The sequence below is a fragment of the Balaenoptera borealis genome (assembly GCF_965194805.1).
Source record: "Balaenoptera borealis genome assembly, chromosome: 12".
Lineage (NCBI taxonomy): Eukaryota > Metazoa > Chordata > Mammalia > Artiodactyla > Balaenopteridae > Balaenoptera > Balaenoptera borealis.
The window spans coordinates 43,941,456-43,969,008 of record NC_138869.1 but is presented as its reverse complement, the minus strand read 5'-3'; the positions used below and the strand labels follow the sequence as shown (position 1 = coordinate 43,969,008).

The window sequence follows — 27,553 nt, the reverse complement described above, 5'->3', positions numbered from 1 at the left end:
CCCAGAAGCCATTCTCAGTGCAACTTACTTCACTCCATACTTGCCCAACGTGTACGTGTTGTCTTCGCCCATGGTCTTGAGCATCCAGAGGGCAGGGGACAGCTCAGGAAGGGAAGAAAGAGAGTGGGAGTTGGCACAGGGCAGAAAGGGACCCCCAGAGCAGCCCCTCAATGCTCATAGCAAAGCAGGTCAAAAAGTTGAGTCTCCAGGCCTCTTAAAGCAATGGACTGTAGGAGAGATGCAGGGTTGGCCAAGGTGGTGTTTGGTGGGCCAGACAGAGGCGGCCAGGGGCTCATCCAAGAGAGAGACAGGAGGCCCCATATTGGACCAAGGAAAACTCACACTGGAGCCAGAGCTCTGAGTACTGCCATCAACCCTGACTTGACCAAGACCTGCTTCCCAAGGCCACACCCCTACCCTGCCCTGGGCCTCAGTTTCTTCCTTGGCCTAATGAGACTGGTGGTAAGCCCTGCTTACCTGACTAGAGCACTGTGAGTTCAGAGGAGGTGGATGTACAGGAGCCCTTTGTACCCTGAAGGACCAGACACACAGGTCACATCCCTGGACTCAGGTCTCCATAGACACCATGTCCATGGGAGGTTGTGAGGAGGGACAGGACACAAGGGGCCCCAGGCTCCCCTCACAGTGTGGTTTCCATGACCATCCCAAGGATTACTGTTAGGGTTGTTGCTTTGGTGACTGGATGGACCCCAGGCACCCCACTCAGTGGTGCCACTGGAAGAAAACTCACTTCGATGAGGTTGCCCATGGGCACACAGGTGACCATCATGGCAGGGAGCCATGGAGGGAACCCCTTGCTTCACCAGCTTCAGGGACAACAGGGGGATCCGTCTCGTGTCCACTTCATAGCCAGGGTTTCACACCAACACAGCATGGCTCTCACCAAACACAGCTCTAGCCCACCCAAAGTCTTGCCACCCAACAGCCCTCCTAGTCTCCATCCCCATCCAATCTACAATCCCACCTCCCCAGGCTCTTCTCTTGTGTGTTGTTTTAATCGAGCTCGATATCTGAAAGGAAGTTCTCCCGAGGGCAGGGGGTTGTTGCTGGAGCCATGATCAGTGGTTCTTAACTGATGGTGAGCAGTCAGAAAGGTGCCTTTAAAATCTCCAGATTACTTTATTTTGTTTTGTTTTTTCATTTTCTTTTTCTTTTTTGATTTAATATTTGTTGGCTTCCAAACTACTTTTCGGAAATAAGAAAAGCAGGTGCCACCTGGATCTATTGAGTTGGACCTGGGATCATGAGAAAGGTAGGGCTGAAGAAATGGAATCAAAGGAAATTGTGTTCTGATCTGCAGTCCATCCTTCTCCCCAGGAGATGGTCCCTTCTCTCTTTACTTCCAAAAGCGCATACTAAATGTCAGAACCTGGGTGGAGCCTCTGGAGGGGCTGTTTCTACCTTCCCAGGGCATCCACAAGCAGACTTAAGACCTCCACTAGGACATGCCAGTCTGTGGGGAGGGACCACGTAGGCACCCAGGAAAGGTGGAGGGGTGTGTGGGCCTCGTGTGAAGTGCCCTGTCTTACTCCAGCCTCCTGGAAATCGATGTCTTTATAGGCTCAGCCCACTTCCTGCCGAAGCTCGTGGTCTCCAGGAGGCAGACCCTGAGATCCTGGGGGTTTGCAGGTCTTTGTCCTGGTAGAAGAATGAGGGAGGATGTGCCTTCTCAGATGTACCCGAGGCATCCAGAGTCCCCAGGCTCTGGGGACAGAGCACCCTCTGTCACCCTCTGGGGATAGACCTAGCCTCGGCCCCCAACTGTCATCTCTACATCCATGCCCCCAGTAAAACCCACTCACAGGAATGGTGCCCATGCCCACCAGTCTGCTCCATGTCTGGGGCTGGCTGTGAGCGTGGCCCTCTTCTGCAAAGCTCAGGCACCCTCCCACTCAGCCTCCACCTGGGACCAGCTCACCTTGTCACGCAGCCCCAGGTGCTGCAGAGAGGAGCTGGCTGGATGTTTGTTGTCGTGGCTGGTGGTGAGATCCGGAGTCGGAGCCTGGCGCAGGCTCAGGTCCTTGGACAGGGAGGGAGGTTGGCCTCAAGTTTGGCTCTGCAGCAGCAGCAGCACGGTCACCCTGATGCCACCAAGTATTCTGGCTACAGTGTGTCGGGTGCAGCCTCTGTTTGGTTTTATGTACCCACCCCCAGAGAAGGGTGGCGCTGCCCTCCTGCCAGCTGGCCTCCTTCACCAAACCCGTGCCTGGGAAACCCCAGCCGGACTGAGGGCTTTCCAAGAGGATGTAACCTGCCGCAGCTTTTTGCTTCACATGAAGTGGGAAGTGGGAAGGAAGAAGCTGACCCGAAGCAGAGAGAGGGTCCTGGCACTCAGCCCTGACCCAAGTCCCCACCCTCACAGCAGCCGTGGCTGCCTTCCCTGCTCACTGCAGAGGGCAGGAGGGAGGGCCGAATTCCCTCCCCTGGTCCCTGTGAGACGACCAGCATGGTGGGTGAGTCGGGGCATTTGGTCCAAGTCTTGGGTCTCCTGTTTCCTGGATGGTAGATCCTTATTTGAGTGATTTAACCTGTAGGTTTCATTTTCCTCATGAACTGGACAACTCAGGGAGCTGGTGGGTGTTCCCCAACATTTGGGGGCACAGCAGCCTGAGGTCCAGTTCCCCTCCCTGCCCAGAGTCTCACGGACAGGAGGGATGGCTGGGAGGAGCAAAGGAGAGGGGAGACGCAGGATCAGGCCTCATACCTGACTTTGTTGGGGTGAAAGGTGCATGAGGATTTCTCAAGGACCAGATGTGGAGTCAGGGGCAAACCCGCCTGGGGACAAGGGCTGTGGTGTGTCTCCCGAGAAGACCTCCACTCTGACAGGCTGTGAGGACTAAGCCAGGAAAGCCAGACTGGAGGCATGGGAGGCAGGCCCCCACCACGGGAGTTGCAGTCTATGGGCCTACACAGGATCCAGGGAGGATGGGGAAGGGGACTTCAGTTGGAAGAGTGAGCAAATGCAAAGTTTCAGAGGCAGGAAAGCACAGGGAGGATTTCAGGGTTACCTAATAGCCAGTAACCATGTGTATTGCTAATTATTTTCTACTGTGATCATCTGCTTTTCCTCCTTCGACTTGGGGAAAGAATACAGCTTGACCAAGAGGCCCCTGGGGCAACACCTGGACTGTGAAACCAGGTTGCACAGAAGCCCAGCTCTCCTTCCTTCTCCAAGGCTGAGTGCGCAACCAGCGCCATCCATCCAGGCTGCCACCTTCTGAGGTGCCCTGGCCAAGCCCCCAAGAGTCCCGCAGGCCAACTGAGTCCAGGAGCTGCCCCAGGCCTCACAACCACATGGTCATTCCTCCAGAAAACTGTACAAGAATCTCCTTCTTGGCCTGTGGCCCCTCTAACACTTTGGGCCATTATCTCTCCCAGTTGTGCTGCCTCTATCCCCAGCACCGGTGCCCGCAGCCTGGTGTCTGATCCACAGCGCTGGACAGGGAGCCACTGGGGGTCAAATCAGAAGAGACTTCCTGAGGCTGTGGGAGCCAAGAGGAGGAGGTGCCATTTCTGGTTGGAGGTCAGGGAAGCCTTCCCCAGGAAGGGCAGCGCAAGCAGAGGGATCAGGCGCAGAGACGGGGAAGAGCAGGGGGCTCAGCGCTGTCTGAGTGGTTGCGGTGGATGGGGCAGCCTGACACCTGAGGCCTGCAGGGCAGGGGCTGAGGGCAGCAGGGAGCATCAAGACCCAGACCCTGACGCCCCTGCCTCAAGGCAGCGGGGGAAATGGCCACATCAGTGCTTGGCGTGAGCCCCTAGACAATGGTGTGGAGGGCAGACAGTGGTCTGGGGAGAGCCTGGAACCAGAGAAGGTGGAGTCCGGAGGCTGTGGCTACGCTTGAGAGGAGAGAAGACGGTGGTAGGAGCTGGGCCGGGCTGGTGGGAGGCCAGAGGGAGTGTCCTCAGGAGGAAGAAGGAGCAGGTGGGGCTCCCAGGCTTTCAGCTCAGGGCTCCTGCGGCGGCACCCAGCCAACAGCAGCCAACAGCCCAGTGCGGACAACCAGGGGCACTCATGGGAGTCTTGAGCTCAGAGATACAGACCAGTGATGTGTGTCCTTGATAACTGGTATCTTGAGAAGGGGTTTGGCCAGGAGTGTGTGAGGACTGGGAGGAGAAGCAGCCCGGATGCACCTGTGCCAGCCCTGCCTCTTCGGAGGAGGGTCCTTGGAGGAGACCGAGCAGGAGCCACGGGGGAGGCAGGAGGGCACCCAGGAGAGGGGCATCAGGGGAGAACTGGTCAAGGGCCATTTCAGGAGGACAGAGGGGTCCCCAGAGTCTGTATAGTCGAAGACAAGGCTTGAGTGTGAATTTGGATCCAGTGAGGACTGGCCAGCCTGCAGTGGCCTGGAGTGTGAGAGACGGCAGTGAATTGGGGTCCCAGTGCAGATGACCCCTCCCATGCTTGGTTGAGGAGGGGTCAGGGGAACAGGCCATGTCTGGTGGGGACCTGTGAAGAACTATTTGACCCAGAAAACAGTGTGGATGAATCCAGGACAGGAGACAGATGCAGCCAAGCCCCTGACTGGCGGAGGGCTGGACCCAAGGACAGGAAGGTGGAGGTTGAAGTCTGCCTAGGGACAGGCTGGGCGGGTAAGACTCTAGTAGGGGTTGGTGCTGTCATCCATTCATCCAACGTTAACTGAGTGCCGCTTGGGTTCCAGACAGTGCCTGGAGTTGGAGGTTGGTGCCGAATACACTCCTTTACCCTATTCCTGCGGAGGCCAGAGTGAGGAGGCAGAGGGGACGTAAGACAGAGCCTGGTCCTCCCTCTCCTGAAGGACTCAACGCTCTTGAGCAACCCTGCCTTTGACACTCCCCATGGGCCCCAGGAGAGGCCAAGATGTTGTCAGGGAGATGGAGAAACCATTTCTTCACCTTCGCAGGAGGCTTCCCGCTCCCACTGCCCAGCAATCCCGTGAGGCAACAGCAGAGGCTGAGGCAAGTCCAGCTCACAGCCGGGGAGGAGATCAGGGATGGGGCAGGTCAGGGAGGAGTGTGCTTGGGCCATTGCATCAGGCCCAGGAGGGACATAAAGGACGGTCCTGCATGCTGGGAGGAGACCGACTTGGGGACCATGGAGACTCAGAGGGCCAGCCTTGCCCTGGGGCGGTGGCCACTGTGGCTACTGCTGCTGGGACTAGTGGTGCCCTCGGCCAGCGCCCAGGCCCTCAGCTACAGGGAAGCTGTGCTCCGTGCTGTGGATCGCCTCAACGAGCGGTCCTCAGAAGCTAATCTCTACCGCCTCCTGGAGCTGGACCCACTTCCCAAGGCCGTGAGTCAGGAGGGCCCTGGGGAGCGGGCTGTCTCCCGCCAGCCCTGGCCACACTGTCACCGCCTCTGCTCAGGCTGTACCTCCTGTCAGGAAGGCACTTCTCCCTCTAGGTGGGCTCCCACCTCTTCCAGGAAACCTTCCCAGAGCTGGGTCCCCTCCCAGCATGAGGCTTCCTGCCTTAGCATCTCTACCGTGGGAACAGGCGCCCTGTACACCCCTTTTGGGCCTAAGGGTTCTCTGGGAGCTCCAGGGATAGAGGGGGGTCACTGGCTCTGCCATGTGACTTCCCTGCTTTAAGTTCCCTCTTAACTCGGTGTCCCCCTACCCAGGAACGACTCTGCTCAGCCTGGAGGTGCCAGTGACAATATGTCTCCCTGCAGGTGGTCCCTGACTTGCCTCTGCCCCTCCGTGGGGAAGGTGTTCTCATCAGAGCTGGTCTGAGGTCCCCTCCTGCTCTCTGTGTGCCCACGAGGCCAGGAGTGGGCTCTGCCCCCTTCCCCTGTGCACCCAGCACCAAGCCCAGGGCCAGGCACACAGGAGGGGCTGGAGAGGCTGCCGTCTAGGTGGGGGCAGGGAGACAGATCAGAGAAGGAAGCATGAGCTCAGCTTAGTCACCCCACTTTGATCCTGGACCAGGACGAGGACCCGGACACCCCGAAGCCTGTAAGCTTCACGGTGAAGGAGACCGTGTGCCCCAGCACGACCCAGCAGCCCCCGGAGCAGTGTGACTTCAAGGAGAATGGGGTGAGGCTGGGGGCTGGGGGCACTGGCAGATGCTTCCCAGGGATCTGAACAGGGGGCTTTGGGGAAGATTTCCAGCCCCTGTGTTGAGTTTGGGAGGTGATGACTCAAGGGTTCCAGTTTGACCTCGAGCCTCCCTTTCCAGCTGGTGAAACAGTGTGTGGGGACAGTCACCCTGGACCAGTCCAAGGACCAATCTGACATAAACTGTAATGAGGTGAGTGGCCCCTTCTGTGTTGTGGAACTGATAATGGGATGGGTTGTGGAACATCCTTTGGACCAAATACCCGCTGCCCCTTCGAGGGCAGAGAAAGGCCCTCCTACCCTGGTCCCTCCCTCACCTGAGCCCCAGGTCTCCAGGACGGGCTCTGCCATCCCTTAGAGCAGTGGTTCTCTAAGTGGGGTCCCCACCCGGAAACCTGACAGAAAGGCAGATTCCCAGGCCCCACTCAGACCTCCTGAATCAGACTCTGGGCTGGGGCCCAGCCATTTGCATTTTCACAAGGCCTCCAGGAGATTCTGACTGTGCTGAATTCTGAGAGGCACTGACTAGAGTAATGTGCTTTCAGCCCCTGCTCCAGTCCAGCTTTGTTGGGATGGGCTTGTGATCCTGGGAAACCCCTTGCCATCTGTGGGCCCCAGTTTCCTCATCTGTCTGTGAGTTTAGGTATTCAACCACATGCTCCAAGTGTCACACTGGAAGTGAATTGGGGCCCCAAGCTTCCTGCAGTGGCCCAGGAATGGGGGTGTTCAGGTGGGGTGTGGTCCTGTCTTAATCTTGAGCCAGTCCCCAAAAGAAGTCTGTTTCCTCCTGGTTCACAGATTCAGAGTGCGCGGCTATTACGCTGGGTGTTTCGCTTGCTCCGGAGAGGCAGGGGAAGATAGGCAAAAAGACTGAGAGAATTGGTCAGAGAATCAAAGATATCTTTGGGATATTTCAGCCCAGTGAATAGTGCTAAGAATCAGCTTATCCTGGCTCAGACTTTTGGACTCTGAAAAATAAATTCTTCTGAAAACAATTTCCTACGCATTCAAATTCACTTATCTCCTCTCCTCCGTCTTACCAGGAAGAAGTCCTTAACTCTGAGAGTCCTCTTGGGTGTGGGTGTGTGTGTGAGTGTGTGTGTGTGTGTGTGTGTGTGTGTGTGTGTGAGAGAGAGAGAGAGAGAGAGAGAGAGAGAGAGGATCACTCCTGTTAACATAGAGATGGGTGAGGCAGCTGTTCCTTCCAGGCGGGCATGGGGAGAGGCAGCAGGGCCAAGAGGTCCAGCACAGCGTCTCCATTCTCGGGTCCCTCCCGTGCCCTTCACACGCCTCTGCCCTCCTCCTCCAACCCCCAGTAGGGACTTAAGGAGACCTGCTCTGTGTGCAGTGCTGGTGGGGATGCTGTCCCTGCTCACATGGAGGTGACGGTCCGGAGGGGCCAGGCATTTGTTAAACGCTCAGAGTCGTTCAGTCTCAGGGCTAAGCCTGCAGTTACAATACCCATAACGTTTCACTTCTCCTTGACAGTCGTAACTCTGGAAAAGCCCACCCCTCATGGCTTTTCCTCTGGCATTGAACACATCACTGTGGCCGTTTCTCAATGCCATTCAAACAAAAAGCAACCACACTCATAGAAAGAGGGATCAGATTTGTGGTTACCAGAGTGTGGGTGGAGATTGGACGAAGGTTGTAAAAAGTACAAACTTTCAGTTATAAGATACATAAGTACAGGGATGTAATGATGACTATAGTTAACACTGCTGTGTGGTATATTTGAAAGTTGTCAAGAGAGTAGATCCTAAGAGTTCTCATCACAAGTAAAAAAAACATTTTTTTTTCTTTTCGTATCTATAGAGATGATGGATGTTAATGAAACATTGTGGTAATCATTTCACAATATATGTAAGTCAAATCGTTATGCTGTACACCTTAAACTTATACAGTGCTGTATGTCAGTAATATCTCAATGAAACAGGAAAAAAGTACTTTTTAAGAGTGTAAAAGGATTATTGCAGCAAAAAGTTTGTGAACCGCTGCCCTAGAGAAACTCTCCATGGGTGTGCAAGGAGACATACAGGATAATAGCCAATTGGAATATTGGCCTATTTTTACAATAGAACTCTTTTTTTTATAAATTAATTTATTAATTAATTTATTATTTTGGCTGTGTTGGGTCTTCATTTCTGTGCGAGGGCTTGCTCTAGTTGCGGCGAGCGGGGGGCCACTCCTCATCGCGGTGCGCGGGCCTCTCACTATCGCGGCCTCTCTTACTGCAGAGCACAGGCTCCAAACGCGCAGGCTCAGTAGTTGTGGCTCACGGGCCCAGTTGCCCCGCGGCATGTGGGATCTTCCCAGACCAGGGCTTGAACCCGTGTCCCCTGCATTGGCAGATTCTCAACCATTGCGCCACCAGGGAAGCCCATACAGCTGTGAACAAAAATGAACGGATTACCGTATATCATTAAAGAAACTGCAAAATGAGCTAGTAGATACGTTATAAGGCTATTTATAGAATGTTCAAAAGCATGGAAAGAAGACTACGTTTTGCTTATGGGTACCAGTGGTAAAAACAGAAAACGTGCCGGAGGAGAAATCAGCAGGTCAACGCGGTAATACAGTCTTTCTCCGAACCGCGAGGGTCGCGCTCTGGTCCGAAACTACGCTTCCCGGCAGGCCACGCGCTGCGCCGTGACGCACTTCCTGCAGACGCACGTCCTTCCCTTTGCACCGCCCGTGGCCAGGGGCGGGCTGTGAGAGCTTTTAGCGAGTGGACGCCTAGGTTAGTGTCGCTGTTGCTGCCGCTTCGCCTACCCAGGCGCAGATGTGGACCTCGCAGGAGCAATTCCGGCTTGGCAGCGGACGGTGAGTCGGGCGAGCTGGCGAAGTGCCAGGGCGAGAAGAGGGTGACCGCACCCCCCCTCCCTCCGGCGCTCCGACCTCAGGCGCCGGGCTGGCGTGGGCGGTATCCGAGGCTGAGGCTGGTCCTTCAGGAGGTGTGGAGGTGGAGGGTGCGCGCTGTGGGCTGTGCAGATCACACTTCCCGACTGCTCGTCTTCCTTGTGGGTGGGGCGGGGTTTCCTCCTGTGGTGTCCAGTACCCTGTCCTCGTGGTTTGCAACTACTTCTCCAAATCTCCCCGCCTCGACTTCCGCCGCGGGGGTCCCATTTGCGCTGTCCACTCCGGCAGCCTTTGGCTGCCAGTGACTATTGAACGCTTGAGGTGTGGCGAATGCTACTGAGGAACTGCATTCTTAATTTTACTTCCTGTTAATTAATATCTAACTGAATAATAAAGAAGTCTAAAACATTTTTCCATCAGATACAAGGTTATTGTTTTGCTAAGACTACACTTCCCTTTAATCCTTGAAAATTTAACGTCTTTTTGAGATGTGCTGTAAGTGTCAAATACACACCTGATTTCCAAGAGATGGTTGGGGGGATTTCCCTGGTGGTCCAGTGGGTAAGACTCCGTTCCCAATGCAGGGGACCCGGGTTGGATCCTTGGTCGGGGAACTAGATCCCACATGCATGCGGTGACTAAGAAGTCTGCATGCCGCGACTAAAGATGCCGCAACCAAGATCCCGCGTGCTGCAACCAAGATCCCGCGTGCTCCAACTAAGACCTGGCGCAGCCTAAATAAGTAAATAAATAAATATTTTTTAGAAAGAGAGAGATGGCTGGGAAAAAAGTATAAAATATTGATTGAAATGATAATATCTTAGATATGTTGGGTTAAATGTTATTAAAGGTAACTTCACTTTTTATTTTTTAAAAGATTTATTTATTTATTTATTTTTGGCTGCCGTTGGGTCTTCGCTGCTGCGCGCCGGGGCTTTCTCTAGTTGCGGAGAGTGGGTGTTACTCTTCATTGCGGTGCGCGGGCTTCTCATTGCGGTGGCTTTTCTTGTTGCGGAGCACGGGCTCTAGGCGCGCGTGCTCAGTAGTTGTGGTTCATGGACCCTAGAGTGCAGGCTCGGTAGTTGTGGCGCACGGGCTTAGTTACTCCGCGGCATGTGAGATCTTCCCGGACCAGGGATCAAACCCGTGTACCCTGCACTGGCAGGTGGATTCTTAACCACTGTGCCACTAGGGAAGTCCCGAATTTCACTTTTTTTTTTTTTTTTTTGGCTGCACGGCGGGGCAATGCGGAATCTTAGGTCCCCGACCAGGGATCAAACCCATGCTCCGTGCAGCGGAAGCACGGAGTCTTACCCACTGGACTGCCAGGGAAGTCCAGGAAATTTTAAATTACATATTTGGTTGGCACTGTAGCTCTCATATTGCTCTTGGATAGCACTGCCCTGTGAGAAGGGATATTTTTGCATCTGGTAGAGCCTTCCTAGCCTCTTGGGGAAGGCTTCCTAGAGGAGCTGATGTGTCTGGAGGGCATTCTTACCCTGTCTTGTCTGAGGGGTCTGTATCTACCACATTGCATGTTTCTGTTGGAGGTTCCTGCAGAATGGCTTTTTCAGCCCCTTTTCCCTAGCCACCATGAGCCTTCCTGGGGTGGGTTGTGCTGTAGAGAGAAAAGTAAGGACATGATGGTGATTTGAGAGCATGAGATTGGAGGAGGATGCATCTCTCACAACCAAATGTCTCCTGAGACTCATGTTTTCTTTTCTACCAAGGTGAAGAAGATTCTAATGGTTTTAGAAGACATGTTTACACTTTTAATAGATACTGAACTGCCGTGTAGATGGTAGTTTGCTCCCACCAATTATTAAAGAGGCACTGTTTCCTCACTGAGTTGAGATGCCATATTTGCCACATACTATGATTAGATTGCCCTTTCTTCCACCCACCCATCCATCCATCCATCCATTCATTCATCCTTCCATCCTTCTTACTCTGCAATCTGAATTGTAGATATGACCAACCTGTGATTGACCTGTATCATGAGGGAGGGGGGAAAAAACCTTAATTGCTTTTAGGCACTTAGAGTTTTGGAGGTCACTTGTTGCCAGAGCATAACCTAGCTTATCAGTCAGATAGTGATCCTTTTCTCCATGTCAGTCTGAAAAGTCTGGCTTCTTCAGTGTGAATTCTAGATGTCTGGTCACTCTGCATTTTCATTCAGTCGTTGGTTCGATAGGCATTTATTGAAGCAGTGATAAGTGAAGCTGCTCTGAAACCAGAAACTTAGATACTAGGCTTGGCGCTGCCACTTGGGAGTGATACAGTCTTGTGAGCCAGTGACCTAACTTCCCAGTTCTTGGCTCCCTCTTTTGTGAGATAGAGGTAGCAGCAGTATTTACATCATGGCTTTGTCATGAAGATTAATGAAGCAGTGGACTTAGCGCGGTGCCTGGTAAGTGGTACATGCTTAATCAGTGTTAGCTACTGCTAGTGGTAGTTCTAAAAGAAGAGCTGTGTAGGATAAGTTATGCTGCAGTAATAAATGACCTCAAATCTCAATGGCAGTCTAACAACAGCAATCTAACTGGAATCCTATCTAACCCTTAGTGGGTTAGCTTTGGCTCTTGGGTTAGCTTTGGCTCTACTTCGTGTCCTTTAGATCCATGACCAAGGGTGAAAGGGCAGACCCTATGTGGGCAAGGAGCACTGTGACAGAGGGAGAAGAGCAAGAGAGATGAAACCACACAGTGGCTCTTAAAGTTGCTGTTTAGAAGAGAGACGTCATTTCCACTCACATTTCACTGGTGAGGCAAGTCACTTGTATGTGCCTGATGTCAGTGGGTGGGGAAGTGTAACCCGTTTGCAGAGAAGGAAAGCCAATACTTGGGAATAGCACAATCCAGTCCGAGGAATTTACCCTAATTGCTAGGATTACAAAAATGTCTGAAGAATTGTATTAAGCACTGTCAGGGACAGGTAGCTGGGGGAGTCCTGGAGAAAATAGGATAAGTCAGAAAAAGACTGTAAGAACATGAAGTTATATCTGGGGACTTTCTTTTTTCTGTTCCAGCTTTTATAGATTGGTGAGGACAAATTGGCATAGTCTCAGGGTCAGAGTTTCCCTTCAACTTCCTCTCTCCTAAAAAGTCATATTGAAGAACTTCCCTGGCGGTCCAGTGGTTAAGACTCTGTGCTTCCACTGCAGGGGTAATGGATTTGATCCCTGGTTGGGGAACGAAGATCCTGCATGCCACGTGATGCGGCCTAAATAAATAAATAAATAAATAGTCATATTGAAAAGAGTTCAACGTATGCATCCCCTTCTTTCTATTCTGTTTCATTACTCTATCTATTGCTGTACTACTGCTAAAGCACTTTTATTTACTATGGCTTGACAGTGTGTTGTCATATTTTAGAAGACAAGTCTTCTTAGTCTTTATTTTCATAATTTTCTTGACTATTCTTGTATATTTTCTTTAAAGGAATTTTAGAATTATCTTGTCTAGAGCCATAATAATTCTCTGTTGTGATTCTGACTGGTGTTGCATTGAGTTTATTTAATTTGGAAGGAATTGATTGGCTTGCAGTATAATTCACCTTGTCCAGAAGCATGGTATGACTCTTCATCTACCTGCATATCCTATTATGATCTCCTGAATAAACTCACATTCTAGAAGGGAGATAAATGGAGAAACTTAAACGTAAACATGTAGTGTGGTGTGATTGAGAAGAGACCCAGGTTGGACATAAGAGGGAGTTACACCTCTGCCTGTGGCATTGGAGTATGAGTCAGGAAGGCTTACTGGAGCAGGAGAACCTGAGTGGTCACAAAGGGGCAGTAGTCAGCAGTGGACTGAGACTCTAGTCAAGGAGTCTGCAGCACTTCAGGTTCTGTAACAGCAGTTCCCTAACACTGCTTGCCTTTCTCTGGGCCATGTTGCTGGAGGTCTTTGACTCAGGTTTGTGGGGAGACAGATAATGCAAACTTCTGATGGGGTCATATGCCTTACAGATACTGGAATGGAAGATAGACAGCTTCCCAGAAGACAGTGTAGGGCCTGGGGCTCTACCTAACTGATGGGACTTGGTTCAAAACTCAGTATTGTAGAAACTCCTTAGAGCACAGGGAATTGACTACAGCTGGAACCTAGACCAGCAGAGCCAGAAGCTGGGCATTGCATGCCCTGCACAGGGTTTGAGAATAGAAGCCCAGGTACTGTTCCGTCATGGCCATGGTATTACCTGCCGCTTCCATGAAGAGTTGGAGACGTGAGAGTAGTGGGGGTTGTTGAAGTCTCTGCCTTAAAAGAAATAGTATGCTAATCGTGGGGCTTATCCAAAGTGGCTGAGCTGTTTGGTGCTAGTAGCAACCTGATAATCCAGACCTTGGGCTACTAGCTGAGGACCTGATCTCTTCCCCTCCCGTCTCCTCCTCTCCTGTTCCTTTAAGATGGCTGACAAAGGCCAAAGTGTGATGGGAAGAAGGGAGGGAGGCTGTGCCAAATGGTCCTGAGTGAGGTAGCTGGCGGGAGCACGCAGTGCTCAGGTGGCTTTGTAGCTGGGCACTGCTGATGGAGGGGAGCCTCTGGCTGCTGTGTGGCTCCAGTAGGGGCCTTTCCCTCTCTGGCACTCACACCAAGGCAGGTGTGTATATTGTGGGGCTGAGGGTCTCAAGTTTTGGGGGACTTTGGGGATCCCCCATTAATGTATGTTATTCCCATTTGTGATTTTCCAGGTATGGAGGGCAGGGGCTGGTGCTTGTGGAAGTGGGGCTGGAGGAGGTGGGTCCCGCTCCCTGATCAGGCCCATGATACTTCCTTGTAGCAAAAGCAGCAGCCTGTGGGCTCCATAGCTATAGCCTGTGTGGTGGATGCTCAGAGCTTCCCTTGATAGACTAACAGGTGAGTCAGTGAGCTGTGTCCAGCAGGTGGTACAAGGGCTAAGAGAATGTGTGGAAAGATTTAACAGTGTAGGATTGAGGCTGCTATATTTAGAAGGCCTGCTTGCAAGGTTGGCCCTTTGCTGGCATCTGGGAACTTGTCACTTGACCTATTCCCTAACTAACAGGTATAGTTCATTGTACCTTGACACCTACCTTCCTTCTGGGAGTCTGGAATTTTTATACCTTCTCAGCAGAGGGTGCCTACATGACTAACCTCCAATAAAAACCTTGGGCATCTGAGGCTTTAGTGGCCTTCCCTGAGTAGAAACTCTGCACATATGTTACTGAATTTTTCACTGTTGGAAACTCACTTTGTCCCCTTATGGGAGGGAGAGAGCATGAGGAAGCATGTGCCTGGATTTCTCCAGACTCTGCCTGTGTCAGTTTCCCTTGCTAATCCTGTTGCATATCTTTTTGCTGTTATAAACCCTAACAGTGAGTACAACTGTGTTGAATCCTTAGAGTCCTTCTAGTGAGTCACTGAATGGGGGAGGGATGGTGATCTTGGGGACCCCTGATACCGGGATCCAAGTAAATGTAATTTTGGTATCAGTGCCAGAGAAGTTTGGAAGCCAAGGCATTGAATGCCTAGCATCTGGCTGGGAAGCTATGCTTGAGCCAAGTTCTCAGCAGGGCCAACCTTTACTCTTTTGAAGTGGCCAGAGTTGAACCCCTGGACTTAAGGAGTCAATGAAAGGAGACACTACACAGTTCAGCAGAGGGGAGAATACCAGTGGGAAGAAAAGAGTTCCGCATCACCCATAGGGCCTATAGCAACCGGTACTCCATTGCCAAAGATGCTCCCTTGCCCTAGTCCTAGAGACCACTGGCACCCCAGAGACCAGTGGCAGCTGCAGATCAAGTTTATGACTGTCTAAGAGGGAGGTGTCTAGACCTCTTAAGTTATAGTCAGGAGCGGATGGGCGCTGACTTGAAGGGGAAGATGGGATTGGCTCTGACACTCCAGTGATGCCAAAACTCTTTTCTGGAACCAGGATTCCATCTGAAAGCCTAGCTGTCAAACCTGAAATAGTGACTGTGTCTCCAACTGGGAGAGGCATAGTTCCTCCCCAGTGCCCCGCTCAAGTCTGGCAGATAGGAGTCCTGTGGATGTCTTTCCTGTCAAGTCTTCAACTACCAAGTCCCTGAGGCAATGGGCAGTATCTAGGGCAGGCCTGGTATGGTAGTCCCCTGCTAGCCCCTACCATACCCCAGACCTAATGGAAGATGTGGCACCCCAAAGAAGCAATTCCCTGTGCCCAGGATATCCCATAGGAGAGCTTAGAGACCCTGAAGGAAGTTGCAGAGGACAGAGACTTAAGGGCAGTGAGGGATCAGGACAGGTCTTCATCTGGGAAAACACAAGGGTTTTCCCTGGTGGCTTGTCATGGTGGTGTTCTGGAAGGCTGCCTTCAAGCCCTAGGTCATTTCTGGCCTGAGATGGGTCCAGTGTTTTGGTGATGGTGAGTTCTCTGAGGTGTCTCTGAGCAAGCAGGTGGCCCTGAGACTGCTCAGCCAGTACTTTAACCTGGCCACCTTCAGGAACCTGGTTGCTTATAGGAAGGCCATGTACCAGGCCTTGGAGAAAACCAGGGTATGAATTGGCAAGCCCTTCTCAGCAGTCCTGAAGAGCTGGAGATCAGCCAGAGTCCATGTTGGAATGGGCCCATAGGGGCTTCAAGCTGATTGGCCTCCAACCCAACAACTGACTAGCAGGTAAACTGAAGGTGGGTTGTGCAGGCAGTGAAACATGGAATTAAAAAAAAGGAAAACAGGACCTGAAGACACACAGCTGCCATTTCTGACAACTGCCCACCATCTGAATGCCAAAAGTCAGATTGCTACAATAATGGCAAAGACCTCAGGGGAGAAGACCAGAGTCCAAAGCAAATAACTTTGGATATAACAAACAAGTGCAGTCTAGAATAGGGCTTGGCAAACTTTTTATGTAAAGGGCCAGGTGGTAAATATTTTAAGCCTTGTGGGCTTCATGGTTGCTGTAGCAACTACTCAACTCTGCTGTTGTATAAAAGCAGCCAAATAGGTAAATGAATGGACATTGCTATGTTCCAATAAAACTTTATTTGTGGACATTGAAATTTGAATTACGTATGATTTTCATGTGCCATGTGATAATATTCTGTTTTTTACTTTTTCAACCGTTTAAAAATATAAACACTCTTCTTAGCTCATGAATGGTATAAAAACAGGCAGTAGACCAGATTTGTTCTGTGCATAGTTTGCCAACCCCTGGTCCAGCACTTAGCTCTTTGTCCTGTGGTAGGGGCATCTCTGTCTCCTTCCGTCCACTCTTTGAGGATGGGCTCTACCTCTGCCCAATGTGCCAGGTCCAGTTCAATTGAAGGACAGTAAAATTGAAGAAAGTAGAGACAGTAACCACCAAGTTGAACTTTAAAAGGAGAATGATTTTCCCTGTTGTCATGAATGGCAAAGATGTTTTTTAGTACACTGAGCTAGAAAGGATCTTTGACTTCCTTGAATGCTGTGCAGAGTGTCCAACATGGACAGAGGCACCTGCTGGTGAAGTCCTGGACTGTGCCTGTCATCCAACACCTCTTGCCGCTCAATGGTCTCATGATGGGGAGAGAGGATGACTCCTAAGAGTCAGTTGAGGGATCCTCAACTGTGTGAGGCTCGGCTCAGCTGTGTGAGGCTACTCTGTGTACCTCAGTTTTCCCACCTGCTTAGTGGGATCAGAGCCACCCTGTCTGTGGCAGGGGGAGGCTCTGAGCAGACTGAGAAGCCACCTCCTTGTGTGCCACTCAGATCTAGCCACTGGGAGTGGTCAAATGTGGTACTCATTTTTTTCTTCTAAAACTTTAGAACTTGCAATAGTAAGATTACTGGATTTTTTTTTCCCCTCTTGCATTTATCTTCAGGAACCTGGTTGCTTATAGGAAGGCCATGTCAGAAAAACAGTAGCTAAGTCACTCAAACCACAGTGCTAACTACGGTTGTGACTTGAAAAATTGCCCAAGATCCTTATCAAACAACACTATAATTTTATTTTTTAATTTTAAACTGCTTCATTTTTCACAGGGATGTGCAGTTCTGGATGAACGTGTAGATTTGGGACATTTTATGGGACAGAATGATGGTTTTCTAAGGCATGTAGGAGGCTGTATTGTGTAAATGTCTTTCTTGAATCATCTGACACATTCTCCTCAGCTTAGTACAGAAGCCAGGGTTGCTGTTGGGGTCCATTTAGAGTGTTTCCCCAGATGGTGATTATTTCAACAGAGCTGACATCATCATCACTTTGAGGACCTTTTTTTTTTTTCAATACCGAGAACAAGGCCACCCTTGGCTAAATCCCTCCAACTAACCACTCTGTAACCCTCTGAGGAGCCCAAGAAGGAGTGGGTCAAATTATAAGCTTCCATATATCTTGTAGACAGGTATGCCTTATCAGTATCTCCCTCTCTTTCTCACTGATGTGAGGGGTGTCAAGGAGGAAGCTTAGGGCTACAACTAAGACCCTCCTCTAGTGATGCACTGCGTTCCGCAGGGATCAGAAGCATGTTCTTTTTGTTTCCTCTCATTGAAGAGATGGCAGGGAAAGCTTAAGCTTCCACCCAAGATGGTTTTGTGTGTGTGTGTGTGTGGTGGTGGTGGTTTTTTTTTCTTTTTTATTGGAGTATAGTTGGTTTACAATCTTGTGTTAGTTTCAGGCACCCAAGATGTTAAAGCCTTGCCTTTTAAAATTCCATGGTAATTTGTTTGTTTGTTTTTAAATAAATAAATTTATTTATTTATTTATTTTTGGCTGCGTTGGGTCTTTGTTGCTGTGTGCAGGCTTCTCTAGTTGCGGCGAGCGGGGGCTTCTCTTCAGCTAGCAGGGGCTACTCTTCATTGCGGTGCACGGGCTTCTCATTGCAGTGGCTTTTCTTGCTGCAGAGCACAGGCTCTAGGCATGTGGGCTTCAGTAGTTGTGGCACGCAGGCTCAGTAGTTGTGGCACACAGGCTCAGTAGTTGTGGCGCACGGGCTTAGTTGCTCCACGGCATGTGGGATCTTCCCGGACCAGAGCTTGAACCCGTGTCCCCTGCATTGGCAGGTGGATTCTTAACCACTGCGCCACCAAGGTAATTTGTTTTTAAGGGGAGTAAGGCAAGCTGCATTTTAGAAATGCTGTTGTAGTGGTCTTTAATACCTTCTACTCTTTACTAGTGCTCTTGTATAAAGTAAGGAAAAACTTTGAAATTTTAAAAATTCATTTTTCTTAAATCACATTTATATTTCTGTGTTTAAAATTTTCATAAACTTTTTTTCTTGGGGGGGTAACTGGAGCCATGTAACAAGTATGGGGAAAAAAACTATGCCTTGTCGGAACAGTTTTGCTGATTTTTAGGGTGGAAAGATGATGGGTGCTTAGAATTTACCTTATTATATGTAATTAAGATCAGTATTTCTCTAAAAACATAAGTAAACAGGGAAGGGGTGTAGACCTTGGAGGTTAACTCAAGCGTTAAGGCGAGAGGTGAGAGGAGCTGAGGTCCTGGATGGGATAAGGAGGGGCTGAGACGTCTGGTTCAGGTGAGAAGGCACAAGTGGCCACAGCTGAGACTCGGAAGGGTTCTCAGGAATAATCCTGATAGGCCTGGGTTCTCAAGGCTACTATTTCTTTCCCCAGTTCTGTCTTTTAAGAACTCTGCCAGACTCGGTAAAGAGGAGAAGCCTAGATATCTGGTGAGTTGGGGCCACCTTTCTCTTCTCTGAAATGCTAGCTTATTTCTCAGAGATTCAGTGCGTCTCTCTTTCTTGGGGAGGGAGGCAGAGATGAACGTTGAGGTGGCCATCAACATTCATCAGATCAGCATTCATGCCTGTGTTTGCCGTTGTGCTAGGCACTTTATAATGATTTCTGCATTTAGTTTTTTTTTAACTTTTTGAGCTTATAGAAAAACATAACTAAGTTTAATATAAAGAATTTAGGGCATTCTAAAACACAAGGGTAACTTTTAATAAAAACGTGGGGTTATTAAAGTCCTAAAATGCACTATTAAAGTTCCCTTCATCAGAGTTCACACAAATAATTATATTACCTTAATAGTATCTCATAGTCTGGTCTTATACACTGGATTTCTTTTTAACTATTATTGAAATTTTCAAGCATGTCTAAAAGTAGAAGAAAAGAGTTAATGAACCCTCATGTATCCATCAACCTACTTCAGTAACTATCAACTCATGGCCAGTTTTGTTTCATCTCCAACCTTACTGGATTATTTTAAAGCAAATTTAAGACATCATACTGTTTCATCCATAATTTCAGTCCTGTGTTTATCCTTAAAACAACTTTATGAGGTAAAGAGAGTCCTCCTTTGGGAGACATCTGGTTCAGAGGGATTTCGTGACTTTTTTTTTTTTTTTTTTTAAAGATTCGATTGATGGATTGATTGATTGCTATGTTGGGTCTTCGTTTCTGTGCTAGGGCTTTTCTCTAGTTGCGGCAAGCGGGGGCCACTCCTCATCGCGGTGCGCGGGCCTCTCACTATCGTGGCCTCTCTTGTTGCGGAGCACAGGCTCAGTAGTTGTGGCTCACGGGCCTAGTTGCTCCGCGGCCTGTGGGATCCTCCCAGACCAGGGCTCGAACCCGTGTCCCCTGCATTAACAGGCAGACTCTCAACCACTGCGCCACCAGGGAAGCCCCGTGACTTTCTTATAATCACACATGAGCACCTAAATTGAACTCAGATTGCTCTGACTCTCAAAACCATGAGTTTTCTGTGATGCCTTCTTGACTTTTTTTCGTCCTAGAAAACTATTCAATGATAAAAGAACTTGGAGAATTCACCGTCCTGTTCTGATGCTTCATCCCACCCTTGCTCCCCTGATCCCATCTTCTTTTCTACACCAAAAGTGTAATTTATTGATTCTTGGGTACAGGACTGTGTAAAATTCTGTGAACTAGCCAAACAGAATGTAAGTACACTGTCCTTATTCTCAAGGAGCCAGTAGTCTTTGGGAAATAATGCATAGAAATAGGAAATAATGACACCTGGTAATTATGATGAAGACAGTTAAAACAAAATAGTTAAGGGAAAGACATGACTAAGTGTTAGCCTGTAGCTGTTAAAACAATGCACAGCCACAAACAATGGTCTTAGGTTTTGGATTGACAATCAAATTAATGGTACACAATGCATTTTAACTCTGCATTAAATCTAGGTAGCTTCGTGAAAGGATACAGGACAGAAAACAGCAGCTACATCGTTGGTATTTTCCTCAGGGGATTTTGCATTAGGAATGGTCAGTTTCCAGGCCCTAGGACCACAGATACCAACCTTGATTGTCAGAGATGGGAGTGACTTGGGAGCAAATCACTTTCTAACAGGGAAGTAACTGCCTTATTTCTACCACCTCCCCAACACTTTATTGAGATTGCGTTGTATAACCTAGGTCCTTTGCATTTTCATTTAAATATTAGAATCAGCTTATCAGTATCTACAATGAGATTATTTTTTTAATATAAATTTATTTATTTATTTTTGGCTGTGCTGGGTCTTCGTTGCTGCGCGCGGGCTTTCTCTAGTTGCGACAAGCAGGGGCTACTCTTTGTTGCGGTGTGCGGGCTTCTCATCGCGGTGTCTTCCCTTGTTGGGGAGCATGGGCTCTAGGCATGCGGGCTTCAGTAGTTGTGGCACGTGGGCTCAGTAGTTGTGGCTCACGGGCTCTAGAGCGCAGGCTCAGTAGTTGTGGTGCAAAGGCTTAGTTGCTCCGCGGCATGTGGGATCTTCCCGGACCAGGGCTCGAACCTGTGTGCCCTGCATTGGCAGGCGGATTCTTAACCACTGCGCCACCAGGGAAGCCCTACAATGAGATTTTGATTAGAATGGCTTTGAATTTTTACATCAGTATGTGGGAGAACTAACATCTTAACATTATTGAGTCTTCTGGTCCATCAACACAGTATATCTTCACTTATATAGATCTTTATCTTAGGAATCTTACAGTTTTTGATGTACATGTCTGGCACATATTTTGTTAAATTTATCTCTCAGTATTTCATGTTTTTTTTGATGTTAGTGTATTGGAATGACACTATTTTTTAAGGTTTTTTAAAATAAAAATTTAATTTTAAAATAGTTTCAGATTTACAGAAAAATTGCAAGGATAGTATATAAAAAGAATTCCCATATATCCCACATCTAGTTTTCCCTGTTATTAACATCTTACATTAGTATGGTATTCTTGTCACAATTAATAAACCAGTTTTTATGTTATTATTAACTAAAGTCCATACTTTATTCAGATTTCCTTAGTTTTTACCTAATGTCCTCTTTCTGTTCCAATATCGCATTCAGGCTATCATACTACATTGGTTGTCATGTCTCCAAGGAGGTGTTTTGGGCAGATATTTTGTAGATTGTCCCTTAATTGGGATTTGTCCAATTTTTTTTTTTTTTTTTTTTACATTTGGGACATTTTTTATTACAAAAATAAACATCCAGGGTTCCTGTAACCAGAGAAAGTGGGTACAAATCCTCATTTTTTTTAGGCATCACTTTGAGTAAGAGATACTGTTTTAGTATTCTTCAGCTGTCATACCTGAATATCACAGATTGGGTGACTTAAACAACAGACATTTATTTTCTCATAGTTTTGGAGGCTGGAAGTCCAAGATTAAGGTGCCAGCAGGGTTGGTTTCTAGTGAGAACTTTCTTCCTGGCTTGTAGACAGCTGCCTTCTCACTGTGTGTCCTCACATGGCCTTTCCTCTGTTCAAATGCACATTCCTGGCGTCTCTTCCTCTGTTTATAAGGACACCATAACTTTATGACCTAATTTAACTTTAATTATCTCCCGAAAGGCCCTGTCTTCAAATGGAGTCACATTGAGGGTTAGACTTCAACCTATGAATTTTGGGGGGATGCAGTTCAGTCCATAACATTCCATCCTCGCCCCCCCATTCACATCCTTCTAGTATGCAAAATACATTTACCCCAAGCCAACAGCCCCAAAAGTTTTAACCCATTCCAGCATATTCCAAGTCCAAATTCTCATCTATTTATCATTGAAATCAGGTATGGGTGAGACTTGAGATATTGACGTTTTTTCTGATTAGGCTGAGATACGGTTTTCTGGGAGGAACACCACAGAGGTGAAATACTATTCTTATCACATCATGCCAATGGTAGATAGTATAAGCATTACTTACCACTGTTAATGTTAACCTTGATCATTTGGCAGAAGGAGGGTTGTCAGGTTTCTACACTGTAAAGTTACTACCCTGCCTTCCCAATACCTTATACTCTGGAAAGAAGTCACTATGCAGAGCCCACTTGAAGCGTGGGTAGTTACACTCCACCTCTTTGAGGGTCGAGTAACTACATAAATTGTTTGGAATTGTTCTGCATGGGAAACTTGTCTATTCTCCTCCATTTATTTATTTGATCATTTATTTATATCAGTATGAGTCATGGATATGTATTTTATACTTTGGGTTATAACCTAGTATCACTTTCTTTATTTTGTTGCTCATATTGTTTCAGGAGCTCTTTAGTTGGTTCTTGTGTCCCTTTGACATACTCCCATTATTGTGGTTTTTTGCCTTTTTTAAGTACTTCCTTACTTTCTGGCTCTACAGTATGCTCCAGGCTCATTTTGTTTATGTCCTGCTCCAGTCCTCAGATCAGCCGTTGCTCTTTGCATTGGAGAATGATACTAGAAACCAAGATCTGTATGCTAGGTGTGCCCTTTGCTACTGGAGTGTCATTGCTTCCAGGCCCTCTCAGCTGACAGAGCAAAGAAATGTGATTGTGTATACTAATCTCTGTATATACTCGTTTATAAATATTTCTTTATGTAATTATATTAAGCTAAACGTGAGTTTGTTCTGATGCCTCCAACTCAAATCCATTACCACATGGATCATTCTAGCCTCCTCACCTTGCTTATTTATAACCTCCCACCAACAGTGAGAAACCTGACTTCCACTATTCACCGTCCATTCACTTAATTTTTCAATTCTAGTTTATAAGTATAGTGACTTCAGAATTGTTTACCTGTGCCCCTGTGGAAAACAACTTTATCAATTAGCATATAGTACTTATTTATATATAGTCCCTTTTGTCTACAGACTCCACTCATTTCCAAAGTAAGCTACTTAGATTAGCTCCTTTTTTCTCCACCACCTTTAGGGAGGTTATTTCATATATTTGTAATACATTTTTTTCACATTCTGCATTCCATTCTGGGATTCCCTGACCTCCTAAATGAATTTTTAAAATTTACACACACTAAGGTTTATACTTTGTGCTGTAAGGTTCTGGGGTTTTGATAAGTGCGTAGTGCCACGTATCCACCATTACAGTATTATACAGAATAGTTTCACCCCTCTAAAAAAATCCTTGCTTCACCAGCCAAACCCTCCTGTTTTTTTTTTCCTTTGGCTGCACCGCACAGCATGTGGGATCTTAGTTCCTTGACCAGGGATCGAACCCGTGCCTCCTGCAGTGGAAGCATAGAGTCTTAACCGCTGGACCCCGTGCCTCCTGCAGTGGAAGCGTAGAGTCTTAACCGCTGGACCGCCAGGTAAGTCCCTGATTTTGCTTCTTTAGCCTGTTTTTAAGGTGGATTACATTGATTGCTTTTGAAGTGTTGAACCAGCTTTGCAAACCTATAATAAGTCTCCCCTGGTTGTGATGTATAGTTCTTCTTATACATTTTTGGGTTTGATTTGCTTGTATTTTGTTGGGGGTTTTTGTGTCTGTGTTCATGAGATATACTGATCTGTGGTTTTCCTTTTTAATGTCTTTGTCTGGTTTGAGGTATTCTAATGTCTTTTCTGGTATTAGGGTAATGCTGGCCTCATAGATGAGTTAGGAAGGGTTCCCCCTGCTTCTGTTTTCTGGAAGAGGAGTGGAAGTCTTTTGTGGTACAAAAGTTTTAATTTTGATGAAGTCCAGTTTATTTATTTTTTCTTTATGGATCATGGTTTTGGTGTCATGACTAAGAACTCTGCCTGGCCCTAGGTCTTGAAGGTATTCTCTTATATTTTCTTCTAAAAGTTTTATAGTTTTACATTTAAATCTAATATCCATTTTGAATAATTTTTTGTATAAAGTATGAGGTTTTAGGTTGATGTTAATTTTTTTACCCATGGATGTCCAGTTGTTCCAGCACAATTTGTTGAAAAGACTCTTCTTCCTCTATTGAATTGCTTTTGCACCTTCATCAAAAATCAATTTGATGTATTCATGTTGGCTTCTTTCTGGGTTCTCAGTACTCTTTCATTGATTTGTGTCTATTCTTCCACCAATATTATGCTGTTTTGGTTATTGTAGTGACCAAATAGTAAGTAATAATTTTAATATCAGGTATAGTGACTCTCTCACTTTGTTCTTCTGCTTCCTTTGCCTTATCATATAAACTGTAGAATAAGCTTGTCTGTATCTACAAAAAATCTTCTTGGGATTTTGATAGGAATTGTTTTAAATCTATAGATCATTTTGGGGAGAATTGACATCTTCACTGTGTCAAGTCTTGCAAACCATGAACATGGTGTGTCTCCCCATTTAGTTAGATCTTTGCTTTCTTTCATCACCATAAAGACTCTGTACAAATTTTGTTAGATTTATGTTTTAGCTATCTCATTTTTTTTGAAGTGATTGCAAATGGCATTATGTTTTTAATTTGTTTCCATGTGGTCATTGCTAGTATATAGGAATGTGATTGACTTTCGTGTGTTCATCTTGTATCTTGTGGCCCTCATGGACTCATTTATTAATTCTGTGATCTATTTTGTAGATTATTTTGGATTTTCTACAAAGACAACCATGTTATCTGCAAATAGGGACAGTTCTGTTTCTTCCTTACCAAATGTCTATGCTCTTATTTCCTTTTCTTGCCTTATTGCCTTGGCTGGAGTGTTTGATTACTTTTTGAGAACTAAAAATTATTTATCTTTAAAGTCAGTTCTCACTTAAATATAAAACATTATGTTGCTTAATTATAATAAATAGCAATAATAAATATTTACTTCATGTCAGGCATTAATCTAAGCACAATCCTGAAAGTAGATGTCATTATCAAACCCATTTTATAGATGTAGAAACTAAGACACAGAGAGGTTATGTAAGTTACCCAAGGTTACATATTTTATAAAGTAATGGAGCTGGGATTTGGATTTGTGGCATTTGGTTCTACAGGTTGGGTTCTTAACACATCCATTGCGCAAAAATCCTGGCTTTCCTTCTAGCTGAGCCAGTCTTATGCTTAAGTGAGGGAAGTAGAGGGGGAAGAGAAAGCAAGAAAGAAATGGAGAAGTTGCTGGAACATGAAAGACACAAGGTGTGAGCAAGAGAAAGTGTGAGACCTGATGTAAGAAGAATAGGGGAAAGATTATTAAGAATATGAGGACCAGCCATCATCGGATGAATGGATAAAGAAGATGTGGCACATATATACAATGGAATATTGCTCAGCCATAAAAAGAAACGAAATGGAGGTATTTGTAGTGAGGTGGATGGAGTTAGAGTCTGTCATACAGAGTGAAGTAAGTCAGAAAGAGAAAAACAAATACAGTATGCTAACACATATATATGGAATCTAAGGGAAAAAAAAAAAGGTCATGAAGAACCTAGTGGCAAGACGGGAATAAAGACACAGACCTACTAGAGAATGGACTTGAGGATATGGGGAGGGGGAGGGGTAAGATGTGACAGGGTGAGAGAGTGGGCATGGACATATATACACTACCAAATGTAAAATAGATAGCTAGTGGGAAGCAGCCGCATAGCACAGGGAGATCAGCTCGGTGCTTTGTGACCACCTAGAGGGGTGGGATAGGGAGGGTGGGAGGGAGACGCAAGAGGGAGGGGATATGGGGATATATGTATACCTATAGCTGATTCACTTTGTTATAAAGCAGAAACTAACACACCATTGTAAAGCAATTATACTCCAATAAAGATGTTAAAAAAAAAAAAAAGAATATGAGGACCAGAATATGCCAGAAGAAGCTGGTCATGGAAAGCCTGAGAGGGCCCCCACGCCATTCCCCCCATAGGTCTTGGCTGCCTAATTGTGGGTCCCAGCTTGTTGTCTAGACACATGTCTTCCCTCCTACACTATACAAAGCCTGACTGCCTGGGCTGTCAGGGTGTGTATTTGACAGCCCTCCCCAAACCCACACACCCAGTGATTTCTGTATTTATACCTAGTTTCCCACTCTCAATTCAGCATCATTATTATTCTTTACTCCTTTTGCCACTTCTGTGTATTGGATTTTAAATCTATTTTAGAATCTAGCTCTGAAGCAAGACTGCCTAGAAGCTCTGGCTTGGTAACCTTGTGGCTCAGTCCACCACCTCAGCCCCCCAGCTGTGGTCTTTGATGTGACAGAAGCTTAATTAGTTTAGCGGTAGAACCTGGAGTATACATCACCAACTCCTAGGGTGTGAAAAACCACTTAGAAGGTGGGCTAGATAGAAGACTGAAATAGACCTGAGAGTAGGAGGAAGCAAGTCAGAAAATAGGCATTCAGGGTGATCAAAGACAGCTGAGAATGATGTACACATGTCCCTCAATTCCACAGACTGAAGGAGCTTAGTAGTTAAAAATCTAGGACAAGGCAGTAGTGACACAGACAACCCAGAGGTTGCAGCAGATGGTAACGGATTAAATATTGCTTGAATTCAATAGAAGTAAGTAATTTGGTGACTACCATGAGACTTGAGGGCAACACCACCTTTTAGGCATAACTAATGAGAGAAAATGTCCCTGAATATACCTATTCTAATAAGAAGAGACCTGATGAGAAAGCATGTGGTATGGTTCTAGTATGCAGAAAGTTGAAGCAAGGCTGCTGAGACTTGGAAGAAATAAAGAGGTGAGAGAAAACTGGTGCATGACGGAAGAAAAAACAGCTTGCAGTGAAGAGAATAAGGGCTCTGGAACCGTGAAGGACTGTTTTCCAGTCAGGTTGTTTTCTTGTCATTTGGGAAAGTTCTCTGGGCCTCAGTGTTCTTTCTCTGAAATAAAGACTGTAATATCATTCTTACAGTGATAATCTTGCAATGTAATTTCATAAAATGTAAATATGTTCCTTAAAAAGTTTTCCATAGATTAAGGTTAAACTTCATTTATCTGGAAATGCCATTCTCAGGAACCACTACTTGCCATCCTCGCTGCCAACCATTTTATATATTCAAATATTGCCCTACACATTGAGTGAGAGGTTGGACTGCTTTACAAAAGGCAATGTCAAAATACATACAGTGATAGGGATCTTATAAATCCCTTTTCTCAAGCAGAGAAATCTGTGTGTGAGTGTGTGTGTGTGTGTGTGTGTGTGCGCGCGCGCGCGCACGCACCCAGTGACCTTTATTAAGCTGGCCAGATGTTCAGTACATAGTTGTCTTTTTTTTTTTTTTAATAAATTTATTTATTTATTTATTTTTGGCTGCAATGGGTCTTCGTTGCTGCCCGTGGGCTTTCTCTAGCTGCGGCGAGCGGGGGCTACTCTTTGTTGCGGTGCGTGAGCTTCTCTTGTTGCGGAGCACGGGCTCTAGGCGCCAGGGCTTCAGTAGTTGCAGCATGCAGGCTCAGTAGTTGTGGCTCACCGGCTCTAGAGCACAGGCTCAGTCGTTGTGGCGCACGGGCTTAGTTGCTCCACGGCATGTGGGATCTTTCCGGACCAGGGCTCAAACCCATGTCCCCTGCGTTGGCAGGTGGATTCTTAACCACTGCGCCACCAGGGAAGTCCCATAGTAGG

The 27,553-nt window shown here is 47.1% G+C and overlaps 1 protein-coding gene across 1 annotated transcript in view; it reads left to right on the top strand.

Moving 5' to 3' along the window:
- Positions 1-4,961: 4,961 nt before the first annotated feature.
- LOC309608120 (protegrin-5-like) overlaps positions 4,962-27,553 on the top strand; it is a 111,574-nt gene continuing 88,982 nt past the window's right edge. The window contains exons 1-5 of the mRNA XM_082347516.1: positions 4,962-5,293; positions 5,930-6,037; positions 6,180-6,251; positions 6,857-8,881; positions 23,242-23,370. Coding sequence (XP_082203642.1) covers positions 5,096-5,293; positions 5,930-6,037; positions 6,180-6,251; positions 6,857-6,919 — 441 coding nt within the window. The 5' untranslated portion in view covers positions 4,962-5,095 and the 3' untranslated portion in view covers positions 6,920-8,881; positions 23,242-23,370. The remainder of the gene's footprint in view (positions 5,294-5,929; positions 6,038-6,179; positions 6,252-6,856; positions 8,882-23,241; positions 23,371-27,553) is intronic.